The 21,561-nt window shown below is 47.7% G+C and overlaps 1 protein-coding gene across 1 annotated transcript in view; it reads left to right on the top strand.

Annotated features, from left to right (window-relative positions):
- LOC119379474 (WW domain-containing adapter protein with coiled-coil homolog) overlaps positions 1-21,561 on the top strand; it is a 467,389-nt gene that overhangs the window by 205,040 nt on the left and 240,788 nt on the right. Inside the window, exon 7 of the mRNA XM_037648773.2 lies at positions 19,950-20,146. Coding sequence (XP_037504701.1) covers positions 19,950-20,146 — 197 coding nt within the window. The remainder of the gene's footprint in view (positions 1-19,949; positions 20,147-21,561) is intronic.

The raw sequence follows: 21,561 nt of genomic DNA, 5'->3' as shown, positions 1-21,561 counted from the left end.
GAGTCTGGTTTCAAAGTTTTCGAAACTGAGCTTACAGGCGAGCACCCTACCGGCGGTAGCCACGGTGCGCATGTAGCCACAGCCAATTGGAGGTCTGTACTATATTGCGAATTTTATCAGACCTGCCTTTATCATTATTTTCTTTCTTGTTCCATTTGCATGTGTGCAGCTGTTGTGTGCGATGAGGGTGGGAACGGAAAGGCGAAAGTATGAACTTTCGAACCATACAAAGATGGCAGTGCTCGCCAGCAAGAATGATGAGACAGGCCTCCTTCAACTTCTGTTTTTGTGCGATATTGAGCTCATTTCCTATCGTCCGTGCTAACTAAGTTACTTTTTCATGCATATTGCATTTCCAGCTAACTCGCTTTTTGATGCATCATGGACGTTTATGGCAAATATCACCGTGTGCCATTGGAGATGATGTGAAGAAAGGTGGCTTAACTTTTCTCTCTCTTTTTTTTATTTGTTGCTTTCTTCGGGCTCCTGCGTGTGCCCACCATGCTCACCGTGGAGCAAATCACGCAACACTATGTCAGCAAAGCTGACCGCCCTCTCTATTGCGGAACAATTGTAACCATTTCTGTGTGATTTCAGACAGGTAAACAATAGTTGCATTCCTGCATTAGCAGAACTAGATGGCACTTTGCGTTCACTGCTGTAAAGAATTGTAAAAGAAGTCACAGTTTCACTGCAAGGCCGAAGCAATGGATGTGACAGCAAGAAATTTTAATGTTATACGTAGAAAGCTAGCAGCTCACTCTTTATGGAGATGCAGCCGCCGCAGTGAGCGAAGTCACCTTCGTGCTGTCTATGGCTTCAATGCAAACTTTTCCTTTTATTTTTTTCTTCTTCTCTTCCCTCCTCTCTCTCCCCCCCTCATCTTTCTATTCCCCTTCCCTAACTTCCCAGTGTAGGGTAGCCAACTGGAAGTTTTAGAGCCCATTTCTTGGGCGCCTGTTCCTGCGTTGAGTGGCATCGCCGTTGGCTGGTGTCAGCGGTGTAACCGATAGAGCAAACGTGGGCGAATGGTCCACAGCAGTGGGTCAAATGGTCCACAGTTGTCACTATCCATTGTTTTCCGGTGGCAGTGATTGGAAGGGGGCCAAAAAGATCGACACAACTTCAAATGGTGTCGTGGGACACGGAAGAGGCTGTAGTTTACCGGCAGGAGCAGATGTTGGGAGTTTTCGATTTTGACAGAGAGTGCAGGACCCGACGTACTTGGCTACGCTAGTAGTAATGCCAGGCCAATAAAAATGACTTCGAAGGCGGTCTTAGGTTTTATGAAAGCCGAGATGACCTGCAGTTGGATCATCATGAAAGGCTGTAAAGACGTGAGAGCGGAGAGAGCAGGGTAGAATGGGCACCCAGCGCTGACCGTCAGGATGGTAAAATCGGCGGTACAGCACGAAGTTGTCGAGCTTATATTGCGAGAGTTGGCGACATAGCCTCGCGTTAGGTAGACAGGAAGTTCCAGAGGTGGCCTATGATCCGTCGATAGTATGGGTCAGCCAGCTGGTGAGAGGCAAATTCTTGGTCATTGTCTGGAGGCTGGTGGTCTATAGAGGCCAGAGAGGGAACCGATGTAAAAGTGGACTCCCAGTGTTTGTTATGCAAAGCGGTTGCGGAGGCGCCGGAAGGGGCCGTAGGTAGCGGGCAGCGAGAAAGAGTGTTGGCGTCTTGATGTTTTTTGCCACACTTGTAAATGATATCGAACTCGTACTCCTGAAGACGCAGAATCCAGCGACTGAGGTGCCCCGACAAGTTCTTGAGTGTGGAAAGCCAGCATAACCTGTGGTGGTCCGCAACAATGGTAAAATGACGGCCATGCAGATAGGGCGAAACTTCTGCACCGACCAGATGACGGCCAGACACTCCTGCTCGGTGATCGTGTAGTTCCTCTCGGCTGCAAAGAGTACATGGCTGGCATATACAACGAGTCGCTCTCACGAAGAGTTGTCGCGTTGCAGAAGAACAGCGCCTAAACCGCGGCCGCTAGCATCTGTGTGCAGGAGTCGGAGCGGATTCGTCAAAATGGAAAAGTGCAGGGTCGGTGGTGAGGGCACCCTTCAATAGGTCAAAAGCCGATTCACATTCCTGAGACCACTCAAAGGGCATACCGGAGGCATGTAGCTTGTGTAGTGGTGCAGCTATGGATGCAAAGTTTCGTAACAATCGACGAAAGTAAAAGGTGAGGCCAAGGAAACTTCGCAAGTCTTTAGGCTTCTCAGGGCGAAGAAAGCGAAGCACCGCAGCGGTTTTGTTGGGGTCAGGACGTATTCCGTCCTTGCTCACGAGATGGCCGAGGGCTTTGATGAATTTGCTGGCGAAAGGCATTTCTTGGTGTTAATTTGAAGACCAGTGCCTGCAAGGCATGTCAGGACTTCATACATGCGTTGCAGGTGTGGAGGAAACGTCGATGAAAAGACAACAATGTCTTGTAGGTAGCACAGGCAAGTCTTCCATTTCAGGCCACGCAGCAGGGTGTCGATCATGCGCTCAAAAATCGCTGGTGCGTTGCATAACCGGAAAGGCATCACGTTGAACTCTTATAGGTCGTCCGGGGTGGCAGATGCTGTTTTAAATGCGAAGCATTTCTTAGCGAACTTCTGCGACTTTGAGCGTATCCGTCTATCTATCTGTCTGTCTGTCTGTCTATAACATGACTGTATTACGAACATAAATGACAGGTCATAACATGAAAATCATGACATGCATGTCATGGACAGCATGATTTACATGCCATGGTCTTGGGGCTCTTGCGGCCGTTTCGTTAATTTGATATTCACCAAAATTGGTATGGCGTGACAAGAGTGTATGACAAACATAATGACAGGTCCTGAAATGCAAATCATGACACGTGTGTCATGTACAGCATGATTTACATTTCATGGTCCCGGGCCGCTCGCGGCCGTTTAAATGAATTGATACTTACCAAAACTGGTAAGACGAGACATTTCTGTGTGACAAACATAACTGACACATGGTAGCATGAAAATCATGACATGCATGTCATGTACGACATGTGATTTACATGCCATGCTCATAGTGCCCTCGCGGCCATTTGGCTCGCTTGATGTACACCAAAATTGGTATTTTGCGACGATACTGTGTGACGAACGTAAATCAGTGGTCATAACGGGAAAATCATGACGTGCAAGTCATGTACGACATCATTTACATGCCACACTCATGGTGCACTCGCGGCCACTTCGCTCTCTTGATATTCACCAAAATTGTTATTGCGTGATGAGACTGTATGATGAACGTAAATCAGAGGTGGTAACGGGAAAATCATTACGTGCAAGTCATGTAGGACATTATTTACATGCCATGCTCATGGTGCCCTCACGGCCATTTGGCTCGCTTGACATACACGAAAATTGGTATTGCGCGTCGGTACTGTGTGATGAACGTAAATCAGTGGTGATAACGGGAAAATCATGACATGCAAGTCATGTGCGACATGATTTACATGCCACGCTCATTGTTCGATTGCTGCCGTTTCGCTCGCTTGATATACACCAAAATTGGTATTGCGCGACGATACTGTGTGATGAACGTAAATCAGTGGTGGTAATGGGAAAATCATGACATGCAAGTCATGTACGACATGAATGACGTGCCACGCTCATGGTGCCTTCGCGGCCATTTGGCTTGTTTGATATACACTAAAATTGGTACAGTCGAACTTGGGTATATCGAACTCGCCAAAAAAGTTTATTAGTTCGATATGTGGCATAGTTCGATATAGGCCCGCTATAGGATTTTGACACAAAGGCACATAACAATAAGAAAAGTACTTTATTAATATGGTGGCTTACTTGCATGCCCTACTTTGGAACAAAATAGTCCTTGATTTTCTTCTGTGTCAACGACTTCGCTGCCTGCGACAGCACGCACGCCTCCACGTTGTCCAACGAGTCGGAGCAGCTGAGGCCGCAACCTTCCACATTCACGCCATAGCACCGGACCAACGCAAGTGCACTAATCACTTCGGAGGATGTAGGCAATGGGCCATCGTCAATTTCCTTATTGCTGTCACTTTGGCTCGTGGTCGGCACGACGTCTGCAACGTAGTCCTCATCTTGTAGCTCACCCATGATGGCGACATCATCGTCCGCACTGACGAACTCGTTGAATGTCGATCCGTCGATAGCTCCCGGGAACTCTGCCAGCTCGCTCCAAACTTCGGCGGAAACACCTGCGGTGTCTTCAGTGCTGTCATCGGAATTTGGGGTGTCATCACCAGGCATGCGGAAGCCGGCATAAAGCAGTTCTGGATCGTCTCCTTCGTGACATCCAACAGGCAACACCACCAGCACGGACCACGCTGAATGAGGACTCGAGGAAAACAGGCAGCAGCAGGCACACAAGCATAAAGAAAGAAAAAATGGCGCTCACTTCTACCGCCTCCGCGCCTCGGAGAAAGCACGACGGCCTCTGATTGGCTGTAAGCGCTGCGAGCGGGCCAGGATCATTTCTTGCAGGGGGGTGTTCGCCCGTGCACAACCGGGTCTAAACCACTTTTTCTAGGGTGGCGCCGGCAGTTTTCCCCGCCACCGCGAGGGAAAGCCAACTTGCTGGGGCACTTTTGAGGCACATGGAGTTTGATATATCGGTTGTCGTTGCTATTTTCGTTCGATGTAACAGTAACTTTTGCTATATATTCTCAATGTAAATTTACCGTGTTTAGAAATTGTTCGATATACGGGATAATTTGATACAAACGGGTTCGATATAGTCGGGCTCGACTGTATTGCGTGACAATACTGTGTGATGAACGTGAATCAGTGGTGATAACGGGAAAATCATGACATGCAAGTCATGTACGATATGATTTACATGCGATGAAAAAATCCGTAAACAGGGGGTGGGTGCTCGAGCCAACGTTTCGACAAGTGGACTTGTCTTCTTCAAGGCTGGAACTGATTTCCTTAGCTATCGTGTGTATATGCTTCGTGTCCTCTCCAAAAGAAGGAAGAAGGGGTGGGGAGGGGGGAGAGGCCACCGCGACGACTGTGTGAGTCATAAGGAACGCGAAAAAAAAAAAGCGGGGGGGGGGGGGGGGGGGGGGAGAGAAGGGAGGGTGTATGTTTCGCTGAATGATTGTCAATGGAAGCACGTGGCATTTTCGAAATGCCTAGAAGAAGGGATTAACTCTCATTCGTTTTCGTTGTGTATGTACCATACCGAATAGATTCAAGAGCCCCCTTAGAAACGTTAATGCCTGCTGGCTGGAGTGTATTGAACTTGTGAATAAGGTATGACTGTATATTTTCTGTCTCTTGGGGACCGGAAGTTTGACTGAAGTATGTAAAGTTTGAGATCTTCAAAGTTGTGACCTGCTACATTAAAATGCTGCGCCACTGCTTTGGGCAACTTCTTCGCTGTGTCCGCGCGATGCCCGTTTAATCTAACATTAACAGGTTGTCCTGTTTCGCCAATGTATCGTTTTTGAAAATATGAACATTCGATCATGGGATCCGCGGCCAGCTCGCTTGATATACACCAAAATTGGTATTGCGCGATGTGATTGTATGGCAAACATAAATGACAGCTGGTAACTTGAAAATCATGATATGCGTATAATTTACGGCATGATTTACATGTCACGCTCATTGTCCAATCACTGCTGTTTCGCTCACTTGATATACACTAAAACTCGTACTGCGCGACGCGGCTGTATGACAAACGTAATGAGAGGTGGCAACATGAAAACCATGACACACGTCATGTACGACATGATTTACATGCCACGCTTATAGTGCGCTTTCGTCTGTTTTCTTTACTGGATATACACCAAAATTCGTATGACATGACACGAGTGCGTGATTAACATAAATGACAGGTCATGCATCGTATATTCCAGAATACACGTTTCATTAGCATCGTATACAGTCGCCGACCGTTTATTCGGACTCGGCGGGAACCGCTGAAAAGTGCGAATAATCGGGAGTCCGAAAAAAAGGATTCACCAGAAAAAAGCACTTTTATTGGCCCAGCGGCCGGAAAAAACTTGTTAGTGCGCGTCTGTACACATGTACGCTTATGCGCGACCAAGTCGGCCTGTATTTCAGCCAATGTTTGGCCACCCCTGCGGGTCAACAATAGCACTGCAACAGCCTACGCTAAATCCGCATTTGATGGCTGTGGTGTGGGAGCTGCGTCATCACGGCAGTCACTGTCCACATGTGCTGGTTCGAGTAGCTGACGGATGATCTCATCGCCCAACTCGGCGAAAACTCCCAAGCAACTTCCACCTTGTGAATAATCACCGCTTTTTTTCGCCATCGTCAGGGCCTTGTAGTTGCCGCGTTTCTTTAGTTCCGACGGCGCACATGGAACGGGCAGCGTCGGAGCAATTTCTGCAGATCAGGCCTCGCACGAGCAGGACACAAAGCTCGGGATGCAGATCAGGCCTAGCCACAGAAACATGAGAATGCAAACCCTCACACGCCAAAAGGAAACGATGTTGGTCTAGTTGATGTTGCAGCGCTTCTGTAATCTGTTGTCGTACTCTCTTGGATCCGCATCGTACTCGTACGCGCTGTCATTCGCCTCAAACGCCGCACAGAGCCAATTCCAAGCATGGCTTGGCTTGGCCTGCTGTTTGGCCGTGGTAGCCGTTCAATGGATACGTGACTGGCTAAAGCCAAAAGGCAACCGTTACGTGTAGCCAACAAACATAGCCTTCGAGATCTCATTAATATTATCTCATATAGATATGGCTTAAACTTTGTACTAGCCCAAATGACCGCAAGGCACTCCTTCACTGATGTGGAATAGTTGGATTCAGCACGTGTCTGTGTGTGGCTCGTGAAGGCTATTACACATTCGATGCCGTGTTGCCTTTGCACCAAGATAGCTCCGAGAGTGTATTGCTGTTGTCACTGCGTACCTCTGTGTCAGCGTCTTCATCGAAATGGCTGAGCACGAGAGGAGAAGACAACCGATGTTATAGTTCCGCAAAGGCAGTCTCTTGTTTGTCAGCCCAGAGAAGTGATGTGTCGTCACGTAAGGCAGAATAGCGGCTCCGCAATTTTGCAGAAATTTTTCTATCAAGCACCGATAATATGCATACAGACTGAGAAATCGCCAAAGACTTTTCTTATCAGTTGGAGCTGGAAAAGTGGCCACGGCAGCAGTCTTCTCGGGATCGGGCCAAACTCCAGCGTGCTCACAACGTGACCGAGGAATGTTAGTTTTTCATAGCCAAATTGACATTTCTCAGGTTTGAGTGGGAGATCAGCCAATCGAATGGCTTCAAGTGCATTCTGAAGGCGACGAAGGTGCTCGTCAAATGTTTCCGAAAACGCAACATCGACATCATCAAGGCAGCTGGACGGTATCCATCATTTGCTGGAATGTGGTCGGAGTGGAACAGAGGCCAAAAGGGGGCTCTCTATTCATAGCGGCCATCCAGAGTTACAAAAGCAGTTTTTTTGCGCTACTGCTCATTGACTTCCATATACCAATAGCCACTCTCAGGAGTGCAACAGCTGCGCCAGTTGCGCCAATTTGATACAATTCCTTATGTTTGCACCAAGCTGAGCCAAATACTGGAAATTTATTGAAATTGAGCCATACTGTGCCAAAATACTCGGCCAGCCTTAAAATTTTCTGTTACGCTAATTTTATCAAGAAATGAAGGCCGCTTTGGCGACCTGCACTTCGTGCAATGCAGTACATTTCAGACGTGCAGAAAAAGCATAGGCATGCTTTGTGTTGGGCGCACGAAAACTTTCTTTTCTGCTGGTTGCAATTTTGCCTTACATGGACAATCAAAGAGGATGCTCCGTGTAAAAATGTTAATGAGCTGCTTGTGCATTCGATGGAAGGATAGGTCATTTGCCTGCCTGCGAACACTTACGATTTGCCCAGGGGACTCCAGAATTTTGAGCGAACCTCCCGCTTGTGCGAATATGGCCATAAATATCCTGATAAACAACTTTAACACCACCACGAACGAAAAAAAAAAGGGGCAGTGGTTCTAAAATTTCCTGGCCTTGTTATCGCATGCAGAATGCTTTTTAAGCCACTTTTGCCACAGTACACTGGTACCTTGTGAAAAAGCGTACTAAGATTTATAAGGGGCTATTAGTGTTAGCTGTCATGGGACACAGCACATTTTGTCCCTAATTACTCATGCGTGCATGCACCGTATAATTACGAGTACTAGTATGATCGATCACTTCTAAAAAATTACCGTAAAATCCTGAGCAAGTGCCCCACCCTTACCGTGAAAGAAAATCCGACAATATTTGGAGGGGGGAAGGGGGGAAGGCTGTATGGAAGGCTGCTTAAAGGCTGTATTACGCTGCCTTGAAGCATTTCCTTCACCTGTGTTTGAATCGCATGTTGTTCAGTTGGGGAAACACGATAGGGCAGCTGCCGTATAGGGTGCGTGTCATCATAAGAGATACGGTGCTTTGTAATCAGTGTTTGGCGTATATTCGATGAACGTGCAAAGCAAGTGTGGAACTCTGGTTATAGCTCGCTCAGATGATGTTTGTTCCGTCCAGGAAGCGTTGGACTGATGTCGACGCTGCGGAGAGGTGCTTCAGCAGTGCCGATTGCCTCAGAAGGAAAACACTTGGTGACATCGGCTACTCGGTCGGCATACGCGATGACAGTACCAGGCAAATGGTGCCAGTACTCGTATCAGAAGTTCGTGGCAACAAACTTGTAGTGACCATCATGGAGGTCAATAAGACTTCCTGCTACGCAGACACCTTGGGACAGCAGGAGGGAGCGATTGCTTTCCGCGACTGCGTCACCATGTATTACTCCATCCCACACCACTTGAACCATGACACTTTCATGCGATGGTAACGTGACGGTGTTGCCGATGACTAGAAGAGAAGCACATGGTTGGCTGCAGTATTTCTTTGCAGTTGGGGTGCTCTTTGTTGAGAACATGACGAGGCGTTGTCGAATGTCGATGGTAGCACCATGCTCTCTGAGAAAGTTCATAGCAGTGACCATGTCTAGAGAACACGGACGGAGAATGCTCAAACTGGCAACATACGTTCAACCGCGAATTTGTATTTGTGCCGTGCACATAGCGAGTGGTGTTACGATATGCCCGCCGGCTGTACGAATTGGCGTTTAGTTCCAAGGTGTCGTTACTTTCTTCAGAAGGGCAGCCAGTTTTTTGCTGATTATCGAATAGTCCGCAGCAGCGTCCACTAAAGCACATACTTAGCGACTGTCTAGCAGTGCAGGAATGCCACGAAACTCTTCCAGAATTGGTTGGTGCTGTCGTCGATGTATCGTCAGTCCGCATTGACAGGGGGTCTTGAGCTCATGTCCAGCCTGAGCAGCCTTGCCCCCGAAGGTTGCTGTGGCTCGATTTTCTGGCGCAGTCTGGGTGACCGGCCCTGCACCACGCTCGAATATGTACGATGCGTAGGCGAAAACCGCCAAAGTGATGCGGAGTGTCAATGGCGTCGAGATATCGAGGGTCCAAGCTGCTGGATGACGCAGTCTTCAATTTCTAGAGGATGCTGGCCAAACCTAGGGGGTGGAGAGAGGGCCAAAAATCCGCGTTGTCCGAGCTCTCAATAGGTGCATTGTCGGTAGACATGCCCAGCTTCGCCACAGTGAAAGCAAATGGGACGTTGATTGGATGCACACCACAAATCTGATTTTCGCAGAGCTGGTCAGTGGTTGTTGTAATGTGGGGCCGCTTCAACTCCGCATCATGGCCCCGGCCAGGGCGCAAAGTGCAGTTGAAGGTGGGGCTGGTTGCAGCAGAGCTTGAGCATACGACATGCGAGGGAAGTCACTTAGAGCTTGTGGAGATAGGGACCGGGAAGGGACACGACATTCTCCACTACCGCAGCGAACAAAGACGCTACGACCGGGTTCGTCGATTCTCCGTCAAGGCGCAGAAAAGGCACTCGAGGCAGGTTGTCAACAAATACGGGTTAATAAATCCAAGGTGCAGCACAGTGCGACAATCACGGGCTTGCAGGCCATATAGCGAAACTCCGCAGGACCGGTCGAGTACGCTTGCCAGCAGCGCAACTACGTATCACACAAAGGGCAGCAGTCGAGCGCACGGACAAGAAACCGCCTGACACACTGCTTTGGCAGTGTGTCAACCTCTCGTGCAGACCTGAGAGCATCTTTCGCGGCAAGCCAGCGCCAGACAGAAGCGAGCTCATGGGAGAGGAGTTTGTCACTGGCAGCCATTGAGGACCGGCGAAGCGCAGTGACATAGGCTAGCGCGGTGTGCCGTGAGCATTTTCCGCACACGTGGTGCTGTGCGGGGAAGACCGACGCATGGCTCGCACCAGGCAAAAAGGCCCTGCGGCGTAGCCAAGGTGGCCATGTCGCCGATTAACGGTGGTTCCTGGTGCTAGCGCCGCGCAGGGCCAGCACACACGCCAGCTGGGGAACGAGGTGCCAAAGGGGAGGGCGCGCTCGATTCCCACAAGGTTGAGGTTCTGTCTTCAAAGGCGGTTTTCTTAGTGCCTGCTGAACTTTGTCTCTGACAACCTTGGACATAGAGCTGATCGTAGGTGATGAGGGTACCGACAGCTTCTGCAGTTCTTCGCGGATTACAAAGCATGCGAGTTCTCGGAAGAAATCGACAAGGTTCTCAAAACCTTCCAAGTGCAGTAATCCCTCATTGTACAGAAATCGCTTTGCTCGAAATATCGCTTTATTCGTAATTTATTCCGGTCCCAGCCTAAACGCATGCATATAAGCCACATTACTCGAAGGGGACGAAGAGCTTGACCAGCTTAGAGCAAAGTGGCGAGTGGAGGCGTCATCGAGCGGCGGAGACCCTTTGTGCATGCAGGGCCAAATTAATGCCCCGGATGAACTAGTCTCATACAGGCACAGAACAGGCCACAAAAGTCCCAAACCCACGACCGATGACTGCCGATTAATGGGTACCAAGCGAGTGCCGAGTGCTCCCAGCTGTTTACTGTGGAGCGAACGGGAGCTCTCAAATTCTATGTTGCAGCGCGCCCGAACCGCTAATCTCGGTCGTAATCGATTGCTGGTGTCCCCATGGTTGGATATTCATGAAAATAAAAGTTTTTGTGGCGCTTTGCGACACCAGAAAACCACGGTCTTTTTGCATGCCGAAAAGTGGCCAAAAGACCGCAGGCTGACTTCCGCTGTAGCATTCCATGGGGTGCGCTCAATGCCAGAAGCGCTCTGAAGAGCGCTTCTGGCATTGAAACGTGCCATCCGACTTCAGACAAACGGTCCAAATGCGTGCTAGGGTCATTGAATTGTGTTCCTAGACATTTGTAAATGGAGTGGATGCAATGGTGTGCGAATACCGACGCTTAATCTGTAGAGTTAGCAGTTTCGCCGACAATGGGGTGCCGAAGAACTCTGGTTTTGCAAACTTCATGGCTGCATGCCTCGGGGAAAAATTGCCCAGTGATCATATAAAGCCCCTTTCTGCAAAACCGGTCAGTTTTCACGAGTGTCCTGTGTACCCACAATGGGTAAATTTTTTTTTAGCACAACGAACACAACCTCAGACTCGAGCCGCTGCATTTGCGGGGCTTTCGGATGCCAGTCACTGCTCTTGCTCGCCTTCTTGTCAACTCCTTGCCTCCTTGCTGCCAGTTTCGACGTTGCTGCTCCTCCAAAGCTGCCCTCCTGAGCACAACCTTCCACCAACAGGTGCCCTTCCGCGGTTCCTGCTTCTTGCACGACTCCCATCAGCTTTCTTCTGCAACACATGGAGCCAAAGCCAAGCCCACCATTGCAACCGTCGCCGTCACTAGCGCGCATGCGGAAAGCGAGATGCCTTGATGACATTTTGAAGCTTCTGTGTCGCCCACCGCATTCAGTCACTTTGGCGCCGACGGCGTGTGCCTTTGGATCCGTGCTAGAGGCCATGTGTTTGTGTTATTCAGAGTGCTTCGTAAGGTGTGCCTCGCATGTGTTTTTGTAGTCTACAGTGATAAATGGCTCCGCCAGGCTTTGTGCGAAATTGACTGACATTAGAGTTAAAAGTTCTGCTGATAAAAGAGGTGGAAAAGGCAGCCGGCAGAAAACTGACATCGTGAAGGAATTGGGCGTACCGCCGTCTACTTTGTCAGCTGCATTGAAAAACAAGGAAGCTGCGCTGTATTGCTTTGAAAAGAGCTTCTCTACAAAGAGAAAGAGGAATTGCGATTCGAAATACCCCGAAGTGGAAGGTGCGCTTCTACAGTGGCTGAAGAACACTTGGTGATCAGGACATCTCGAGAAGCTGGCATTTGAAGTCCTCCCTTGATGCTAATTAACACAGCTGCACGGTTGTCGTACCAAACATGCCCGCCATCATTAAAACTGAAATAGAAATGTCCGAGTTTGTCTGTGTCATCCAACTCATTCATAGTGGACCAGCCAATCCTGAACATTCTCATGGACAGTGACGTGAAAGGGGTTCCGTGTTCGTGGATTGAGCAACATGTATTGCATTCGCGTTGTGCGTTCCATACCGGTTGGGATGCTGCTGCTTGGGATGGTTGGAACCAGTCTTGGGCAGTAACTAGTTACTAGTAACGCGTTACCGGTAACTAGTCACTTTTTTCAGTAACTTGTAGCTGTAACTAGTTACTTTTAAGTTAGAGGAACTTGTAACTGTAACACTGTTACTTTTTTCGCAGTAACTGTAACGTAAAATACCGTTACAGTTACTTCTGTCTTTATGAAAAATTATCCAACAGCAACACTTTTTCGAACTTTCTTCTTTACCATATATCCTCTCCACCCCTCAACTTTCCAGAATAGGGCTCCCCTCGCAGTTTAGGAGAGGAGGTGACTAAGCGTATTATCTTCCCTGCAGAAGACCGAGGTTGGAGGTCTGTCATTAACGCAACATGTAAATCAATCGTAATTCAACTGAACAGCCTGCTAAGTTCGCGTCCGTTTTTTTTTTTCAGCATATATATCCTTTTCGTCACTTTAGCATCCAGCTATGTTCTTGGTGTACAGGTGGAGGAGCATTAGGATGCCATGTTTATAGTCTCCCTCGTCTGAGGTTCGGAGCTAATCGTGTTTGACATGTGGCTAGAAAACAGCAGAATGCGAAACGGCTAAGGCCAGAAATTCCGTGAACTAGCGAAGCGATATTTTAAAACTTCTTTGTAACTGGTTGTAAAATGTTTACTCCGACTTAATGCAACAATTATTAACAAAATGACAGACGTTTCACCCCCAATGCAGGTGGCATCCTAAAAAAGAAAAAAAAAAATGAGCCGAGGTCAACCAGTCCACTAGTCACACATGTCCTTGTAAATGTCCAGTGGGGGGCCGTGGCTGTTTTTGCAAGCCGCGGCGGATGAACCACGATTCCAGGAGTTGCTTTTCCCCCACCTTCGTTCACAAATCGGCGTCGTCGCATTGTTTAGGTCAAAGCTATGACCTGTCATCCAGCAGTGCTCAACAAGCTCGGTCTTAGAACGTGTTGCATGGGTTGCTTTAGCGACATTCCGCTTGAGTTCTTTAGGCCTCGTTGATCATTTCCTGCCCGTTTCGCCGATCCCCGCATCGCACTTTTAGATACCGCCATGATCATCCGCAGGTGTGCAGTCTTAGGATTTCGTGAACACACGTTGTCATGTTCCAAGGTATAATAACGGGACTTAAAAACGGTTTGTATGTCCAGCGGACCGGAAGCTCTCCGAACAGTCTGACACACCTTAAACATATGGAGCAGACACAATGGACATCGTAACCACTCGTGATGCACTCCCCGCTGCTCTTCGCGTGCGCTTCTGGGTGTAGTTAATAAACGTCTTAGGATATACTGCCGTCGTTCCAGTACATCAACCACGTTTTCCACTTCAAGTAAGAGGCGTTCAAAGTGATTGCTGGTGTTGGGCCCCCTTTTATGTTTCCTTCGTCTAGGGTTTTGCGACGTGCAACCCTTATTAAATAAATTCTATAATTTGATTTGTGATCTATTATTTTATACAGTAACGGAAAAGTAACGACGTTACTTTTGCACAGTAACTGTAACTGTAACAAGTTATTTTCGGAAACTCTGTAACTGTAACAGAGTTACTTTTTTGGCTTTGGTAACTGTAACACTGTTACCTTTTACTGGTAACGTGCCCATGACTGGTTGGAAGCATCATTTTCTCTTGGAGAAGTTCAAGCTCAGGGATTTTTCTGCTAGCGAGGTGCGAGGCATAACCACTGGTTGCGGAGGGGTTTGATGCATAGCTTACCCCCCCCCCCCTCTCCACCAGTTTTTCATGCACTAGGGCAAGAGCAAAGGAACAAGCAGACATTACTGTCCAAGACACGAAAGAACATTGTCGAGGTCTTTGTTGTTCTTGTGGGCCACGGTCTGCTTGCTCTTAAAACACCAGGGGGCGATATAATTGATACCACATTAACGAAAATATTTATACCAGTTTTCCTTTTTTCGCATCCCCCCTCTTTCCCTGCTTTACAAATCTCCCAAATTTCGATAAGGTCACCAGGTTGGCCCATATGCACCTGACAGGCGCTGGAAATGTTAATGCGGACCGTGAGGCCGACCACACATGTGGTGCAAAAGGCTTTGCGCCTTTTCATGAAATGCAGACTGTTCAACTAATGATCTTGACTTTGGTCTAAGTGTGGTGACCACTTTAGTGGTAAGCATGATGGGTAAGCACGAAGGCATGATACGGCAGTCGCCAATGAGTGTACCACTGTGACTTATTGCCGACAACCCTATCATGATAAGCATCTTCAGCTATCTGCTCTGTAGTACATGTGTAGTGGTGCTGTTGGCGACGCTGTACGCTTACTGCACATTCTTAACCCTTTCACTGCCAGATATTTTTGGCACTGTTGCACACCCCATGCCAGGTTGTTTTTTTCTGCACGATATGCGGAAATTTTTTGCTAGCAACACAGCAACATCTTTATGAAGGATTATGTCATCAAAGTAAAGGTAACACGCCTTAAAAGCAATGAATTAATTAACCAAAGAACTAATTTTGAATAAATAAAAATAATAAATAATTACCCAATAATTGCTCAGACACTAATTATCCATAATATTGGAAGTCAGAATTAGTGAAGCGCTTATTCTTCTGTCAAATAGCGTGCACAAGTGGCACGCTGACTCGCCATGGCTGCGCTGGTGAGATGCTGGCAAAGAGACGCGAGCCGACACTGATATGCAAGCATGTGCTCCCTTTGTTTGAAGTTTAGTTCTTTCTTTCTGATACAGAAAGAGGAGTAAGAGCTAAAGGCCATATTGCCTGACAGAGGCTCTTACTCCTATGCGCATTCGGCATGCATGTACACGTTTTCGAAGCGAGTACAAACAATGGAGCAACCAGAGAAATCAAAAATGCATATGCATCATTATCACTGCAAATAAAGCAATACAGGTAGACATCATACATGAAAACACTTCATGATACTTCATGAAAAACAAACATATCATACGAACACTTCAAGAACATATACATATACGCATTAAATTGTGAACTTTCAAATTTCAACTCAGACCGAAAAAAAAAAACGTGTATGCGGTGTACATAAAAAAGATTAGTGAGATATATTTTATTGATAAGTTATCGTGGAATGTAACAGGAAGTAACAGGATGTCACTACGAGTTATATGTTCTCTCCATACAAGAGTTGTCTCGCAAGCGGCAGGGAGCGATAGAGAGACAAAACGAGTGTACCGGGGATTGACAGTGAAAAGGTTAATGGATGATGAATGTGCCTTCCACTGCTGCCTCCTTGCTCGGGACTGCCAAGTCAATGCGCTGCACCACAGTTACACGGAGTGCATGTCGCTTGTAGTAGCGAAAGCAGCTTGCCATCACTGCATTGACCCAACAAGATCCTCTAGGCATTAGGGTCAGTGAGGATTGTAGGTTGATACAAATTCACCATGCCTGGCAGGTTTCCGCAGAATTCATTGACAGGGATGCAACAGCTGCGCCAATTGTGCCGATTTGATACAATTCCTTATTTTTGCACCAGGCTGAGCCAAAACCATGAAATTTGTTGAAATTGCGCCACGCTGCGCCAAAATGCCCGACCAGCTTCAAAATTTTCTCACTTGCGCAAATTTGAGCGAGAAATGGAGGCCGGGTTGGTCATCTGCAGTGTGGGCATCATCATCCAATACAGATGCGCAGAACCTAAGCCCCCAACGAAAGAAAAGAAAAAAGTCAGTTTCAGCGCAAGGACGAAACATTTAATGCGATAGCAACAAATTGTAATGTTATACGAGGCTGGTAGCAAACTCTTCTGCATGCGATCTCGCGTAACTCTACAAAACGTTGGCGTAAGAAATACGGCCGCTCCAGGGAAAGATGCTCTTTCTGCACATTGTCTTCGCATTGAGAGCGCAGTACGTATAAAGGTATGCGAGCCGCCCGCTGATGGCTGCCGAGATAGCGCTGTGCCAGCGATCGCGACCGCGCCCTTAGAATCAAAGCTCAAAGTTGCTGCTCGAGCGACACCCCCCCACTCCCCGCGTCTTTTCGTGCTCGTTCAAGACGGGCCGGTCGTTTCCTCTCAGCTTCGACAGCAGCCCTCCCGAGCGGAGCGGTGTTATCGCATGCGCCCTCCGAGTGGCGGAGATGGGCTGGCTCGTTTGATCTCTGCTTCAGCCGCGTTCGTCGCCCGCACTCGCGCGCTTTTACTCGCGGTAGAACATACTATGCGCGGGGGGATGTTATCAACTTGGACTTTATATGGGATATGACGGCAAAACCCCGTCGAGAGTGTCCATATAATTGCCATCGCAATAAAAAAGGACATTGGTTCTAAAATTTCCTGGTGCTTGTTTTATTGTGTCCAGAACACTTTTTAAGGCACTGTTGCCGCAGTACACTGGTGTCTTGCGGAAAAGTGTACTGAGATTTAGAAGGGGCTATTATTAGCACTAGCTCTCAGGAACACAGCAAATTTTGTTCCTTAATTACTCATTCGTGTGAACGCCGTGCAATTACGAGTGTTAGTATGATCGCTGACGTCAAAAAAATATTGGCAATCATTTGGAGCTGCTGTGTATGGCGTTTATGCGGCCTTGAGAAAAAAAAGACAAAAACGTACACAAGTCATTGTTCGCACTGTAGGGTGGCTCAACACAATGCTTTTTTTGAAATAGCAATGTTCATGTGCATTGTACATAAGTTAGCTCATGTTGAATCGTTTGTACGTATTTTTTTTTCGTTTCTAAAAGTAAGCCTTCTTTGTTATACTGCTCCAAATTTGGGTTTTCGTGCTAAAAAATTGTTTTTTTTTTCGTAACCTGCTCCAAATTTGGATTTTTGTGCTCCAGAAGCAACATTTTGCTGCTCCAAAAATTGCTCCAAGTCCTATTCCAGCTGTTGCACCCCTGCATTGATCACTTTTGCTGGACCTTGTCCACTTAAGCTAAAGTATGACTGCACTGACATTGAATGGTTTGTTCCAATAGTAAGCTTTTTTTGTTCTACTGCATCAAATTTGGGATTTGATGTTCAAAAATGGAGTTTTTTGCCCGGTAACCTGCTCCAAACTTAAATTTGTCTGCTCCAAACGCAGCATTTTCCTGTTCCAAAAATTGCTCCGTATTCTATTTTGGCTGTTGCACCCCTGCATAGTTGCCTTGTGCATGTCTCATGCACGGGAGCCACAAGGAGTACAGCACTATGTCCTGTGTGTTCTTTCTTAGTCCCCGTCTACATGTGCTGTAACCTTCCATGGTGCAGTACCAACCAGCCCACCAAGCCATCCTTGAGTACAAAGACTAAGTTGCGTCAGACACGAGTTCTCAATACATGAAGTGCAGACTGTGCAGGAAAGTGTGACAGATTGTCAATGGGGGAATCTGCACTAAAGTGTTGCAGGTTAGCTTGAAGCACTGTGGGAGCGTGAAGGCAGCAAAATGTAGCTTTAAGCTGAACAGTGGTGAACCTGTTTGTGCAGTCACAGGGAGTATTCATGTTTGAATGCCATATGCAATGCTCATGATTTAGTTACAAAAGCCAGGATATTGTAAGCTTTTGAAAGTTATCGAAACATGTTTTAATATAAAATTTGTTTTATTACAAATGGTGCCAGAGAGAACATAAGAATGTGTTTTTGAGAAACTTTTTGAATCTTTGAAAGCCCTTAGAAAAGCTTAAAGGGGTTATGAACCACTTTTCCAAGTAATGATCTAATGACCTCAGTATCGGAGTTTACTGCCTCCCGAATCGATTGCCGCAAAAATTTCTCGAATCCGTCAAGAATTAGCGGAGTTATGGGGGTTTGGCGCACGCTCTCAGCGCTTTCTCTCTTTTCTCGTGCCGACGAGTGAACTGGAAGCTAGATAGGGAGGAATGGCACGGGGGAAAGAAGTTACGTCAGCGCGCGTCATGAAACGCGATCGCTCTCCCGCTGTGATTCGCTTGCGCGAGTGCGGTTACTGTGTACTGAGGAGTGCGGCGCCGGCAAGTGGCGGCACCCCGTGGCAAGAAGCGCATCTGATCCGAACGCCGCTCTCGATTTACGTCGGCTATCGGCCAATGAGGATGCTATGTCTTTTGCGACGCGTCGATGCAGATCGCAACGACACCTGGCAGACGCCAGGTGACGTCGACCCTGGCGTCTTATAACATGAATACCAGGCGGATATCACCCCACCGCCGAGAGTGAGAACCGGCCTCTGTTTGAAAAGAGGGCTCCTGAGAAAACAGCAACTTCACGTTCCGCCTGTAGCCTTTACGCGGCGCGCACGACTGCAATATTTGGCTGAGCAGTTCATAGCCGTGTCAGCTTTCCGCAGGATGTGTTTTTTCAACAAGCCCAAGGGGTGCTTCATGACCCCTTTAAATTTTTGCCTTTGGTGCCTGTACGAACCCTGCATTTGTACATTTGAACCTGATTATACCAAACTTGCTGAAATATGGCCATCAGTTCAATGTAGGGCATCATCCGATACATAACTTGAAAAGTGAGATGGCATAAAGGCATGTTCTATCTATAAAAGCTTTTATTGAAGAATCAGTATCTTACTTTGCACAACATAGTCTTCAGCTTTGGCATCTTTTCTAGCTGTGACAGCATGAACTTCTCATATCCAAGCATTTCGAGAAGCTGAGGCTGCAACCGTCCACATTCGTGCAGCACGACTGGGCTAGGCCAAGTGTGGCCATCACCTTGAACAAGATGGGCAAAGGATGCTCATTATTGTCCTCTCCCCTTTCACTTGAGCCCAGGTTTACAGCGTCTGCAGGACAATTGTTGTTTTGGAGTTACCCTTTGGGTGTTACAGCGTTGATCTGTCAGTGGCTTGCCGAAATGTCAACAGCTGGCTCGAAAAAATCCTCCCTACCAAGGTGAAAAACCAGGTCCTTGGACTTGTACTCCAACATGGAAGCAGAGGAAACATTGGAAACAGTTGGTTGAAAGCACAGGCACAGGCCTTCTACGAGGAGGGTATAGCAAAGGTGGTGCTGCACAGTGTCAAATTTCTCAGTCGAAAGAATTATATAGAGAAGTAGCTGGTATGTGTACCTAAATGTTCCAAATAATTTTAATTTTCACTCTAGTTTTTATTTGGTGACCGATTGGATCTTGCAAAAAAAATAGCCCTCGAATACATCTCGCGGCTTCATTCTGCTGGTTGTGGGCTGTGAAGAACTGCTCAGGCCAGTCCTCCAGTTGGAGGTTCTCATAGCTGCTGCAGTAACTGGTGTCAAAAGCCGATTAATCAGGCTTGTCGTGGTGTTGGGTTTTCATCTGGTCTTCTCCAATAGCAGGCAGTACTGTAGCTGCAGCCTCTTGTTTAGGGGATTTCCTTTTTTTTTTTATGCTTCATCACAGTTTGGGGTGTCCAGACATTTTTAATAGCTCGTTCTGTGCAGAAAAAGTAATTCTAGAGCTATAGTTTGTTGAACATGATGCCCGCCTCGAACATAGTCATAATTTTGGTGTAACAAAATAAAGTGCATTTCTTCAAAGAGCTCATGTCACCACTGCTTGTGCAGACAACAGCCTGGTGGGAGCAGCAATAGCAGTGGAGCCAACCAGTCTCTGGCATCCACACCAAGCGACCCAGGCGGGGGGCGGCCAAAGTCGCGGACACAGCAAAGGACGCCCACTTCAGTGGCTTCCCCAGCACCCACAACAGCATCAGGCACTACCACAGCTACTGTCACTACTTCCAGCAGCAGCAACAACCAGCGTGAGTGCAGCTTCTTATGTACAGAGTCATCCACTCTTGGGGTGAATACGGCTCAGTGTGGCCACGCTCCGGGGAGCCGTGTTCACCCTCAAAAGTGGACAACCCTGTACATTCCCACTGTGACTGTATGACTGTTATCATCCTGGTTTAACACGTACTTGAAAAAATTTTGGGGGATTCTGGATTGATTTCGATGAAGCTTGCTACGTTTATGTATATTGTGGGGATGCTATCACCCCCTGTAAAGTCATTTTCGCCGCATGGTTCCCTAGCATCCAGCAGGTTGGCATCTTTGCTGCCGTGCAAGGGACGGCGCTGCTCCCACGGTGGTGCTGGCATCGAGGCACCCTAGGTGGAGCTGTTCTGTCCGTGAAAATAGGAGGATGCACAGGGAAAAGCAGCGAGGCTCTTTTTGGGTTTGGTGTGGTCGGCAGGAAAACCGGGAATTCTCAGGGATTTTGGATAGTCTGAAAATACTCAGGAAAATTGTGCTCCCATCAGGGAAAATCCACAGTAACTTTATTGAAAAGCAACAAAGGTCACGGTAACACTGGCTCGAGATATTGTGAACGCATTTTTCAAATTGAACGTCCGCTGTGGCTGCGGGAAAGCGATCCTTGCCTTTGGAACGGTGGAGTGGGGGAGAATCCGGCTAATGCATGTCATGCGGGAACCATGAACCACGGCACATCGTATCGCGCAATGTTGTGATGGTGTTCTCTGACTACGCGGTGTAGTTCTGTATTCTTTGTCGCGCGTGCTGTGCGTTAGCGCCCGATATGGTGTTTTTGTTATCGCCGCATGTCAAGTAACAAGCATGATTAGTTGTACTAGTAGATGTAACGAGCTTGAGTTATCTTGCACGCGATCGCGATCGTTCAGGAAGCGGGATGTCATCAACAAGGCTCGTATGTCGCAAGCCATCCCGATTGGCGAGAAAAAAGACGACGCTTGTTGGCGGTTATCGGAGAGCTCACTCGCTCTGATCCTGAGCTTTAAAGATGCTATTTAGGACTCTGTGAAGAATAGAATTAATTTCCAGGAGAGAGCGAGCTTAACTTACAGGCCCATTTACAGCAAGTGAAAGCTTTTTTTTTCTTTTTTTTCCCCCGGTGAGGGCACTGCTGAATCAACTTTTAAGCAGTCGACCGATATTTTTTTGGGGCTGCTGCTCGCCATTACCAGCCACACCGCAGATTATGTGGATGTTTTGCTACAAAGCCGAACCACAAAACTTTTCAGAGCCAATGCATAGCGGCGACCAAAATTCGCGACACCGGCACGGGTCCCACTTGCTAGATTCGGCGCACGATGTCGGAAAACAGAAACGTGGCCACCATAATCGGATGTGCCGTAATTCAGGCCGTTGCCGTGCTTTCATGTGATCTTAGCCCGCAACTATATTGCTTTTCTTT

The sequence above is a fragment of the Rhipicephalus sanguineus genome, chromosome 1 (assembly GCF_013339695.2).
Source record: "Rhipicephalus sanguineus isolate Rsan-2018 chromosome 1, BIME_Rsan_1.4, whole genome shotgun sequence".
Taxonomy (NCBI): domain Eukaryota; kingdom Metazoa; phylum Arthropoda; class Arachnida; order Ixodida; family Ixodidae; genus Rhipicephalus; species Rhipicephalus sanguineus.
Note: the sequence above shows the minus strand (reverse complement) of the source record. Positions and strands in the feature narration are given on the sequence as shown.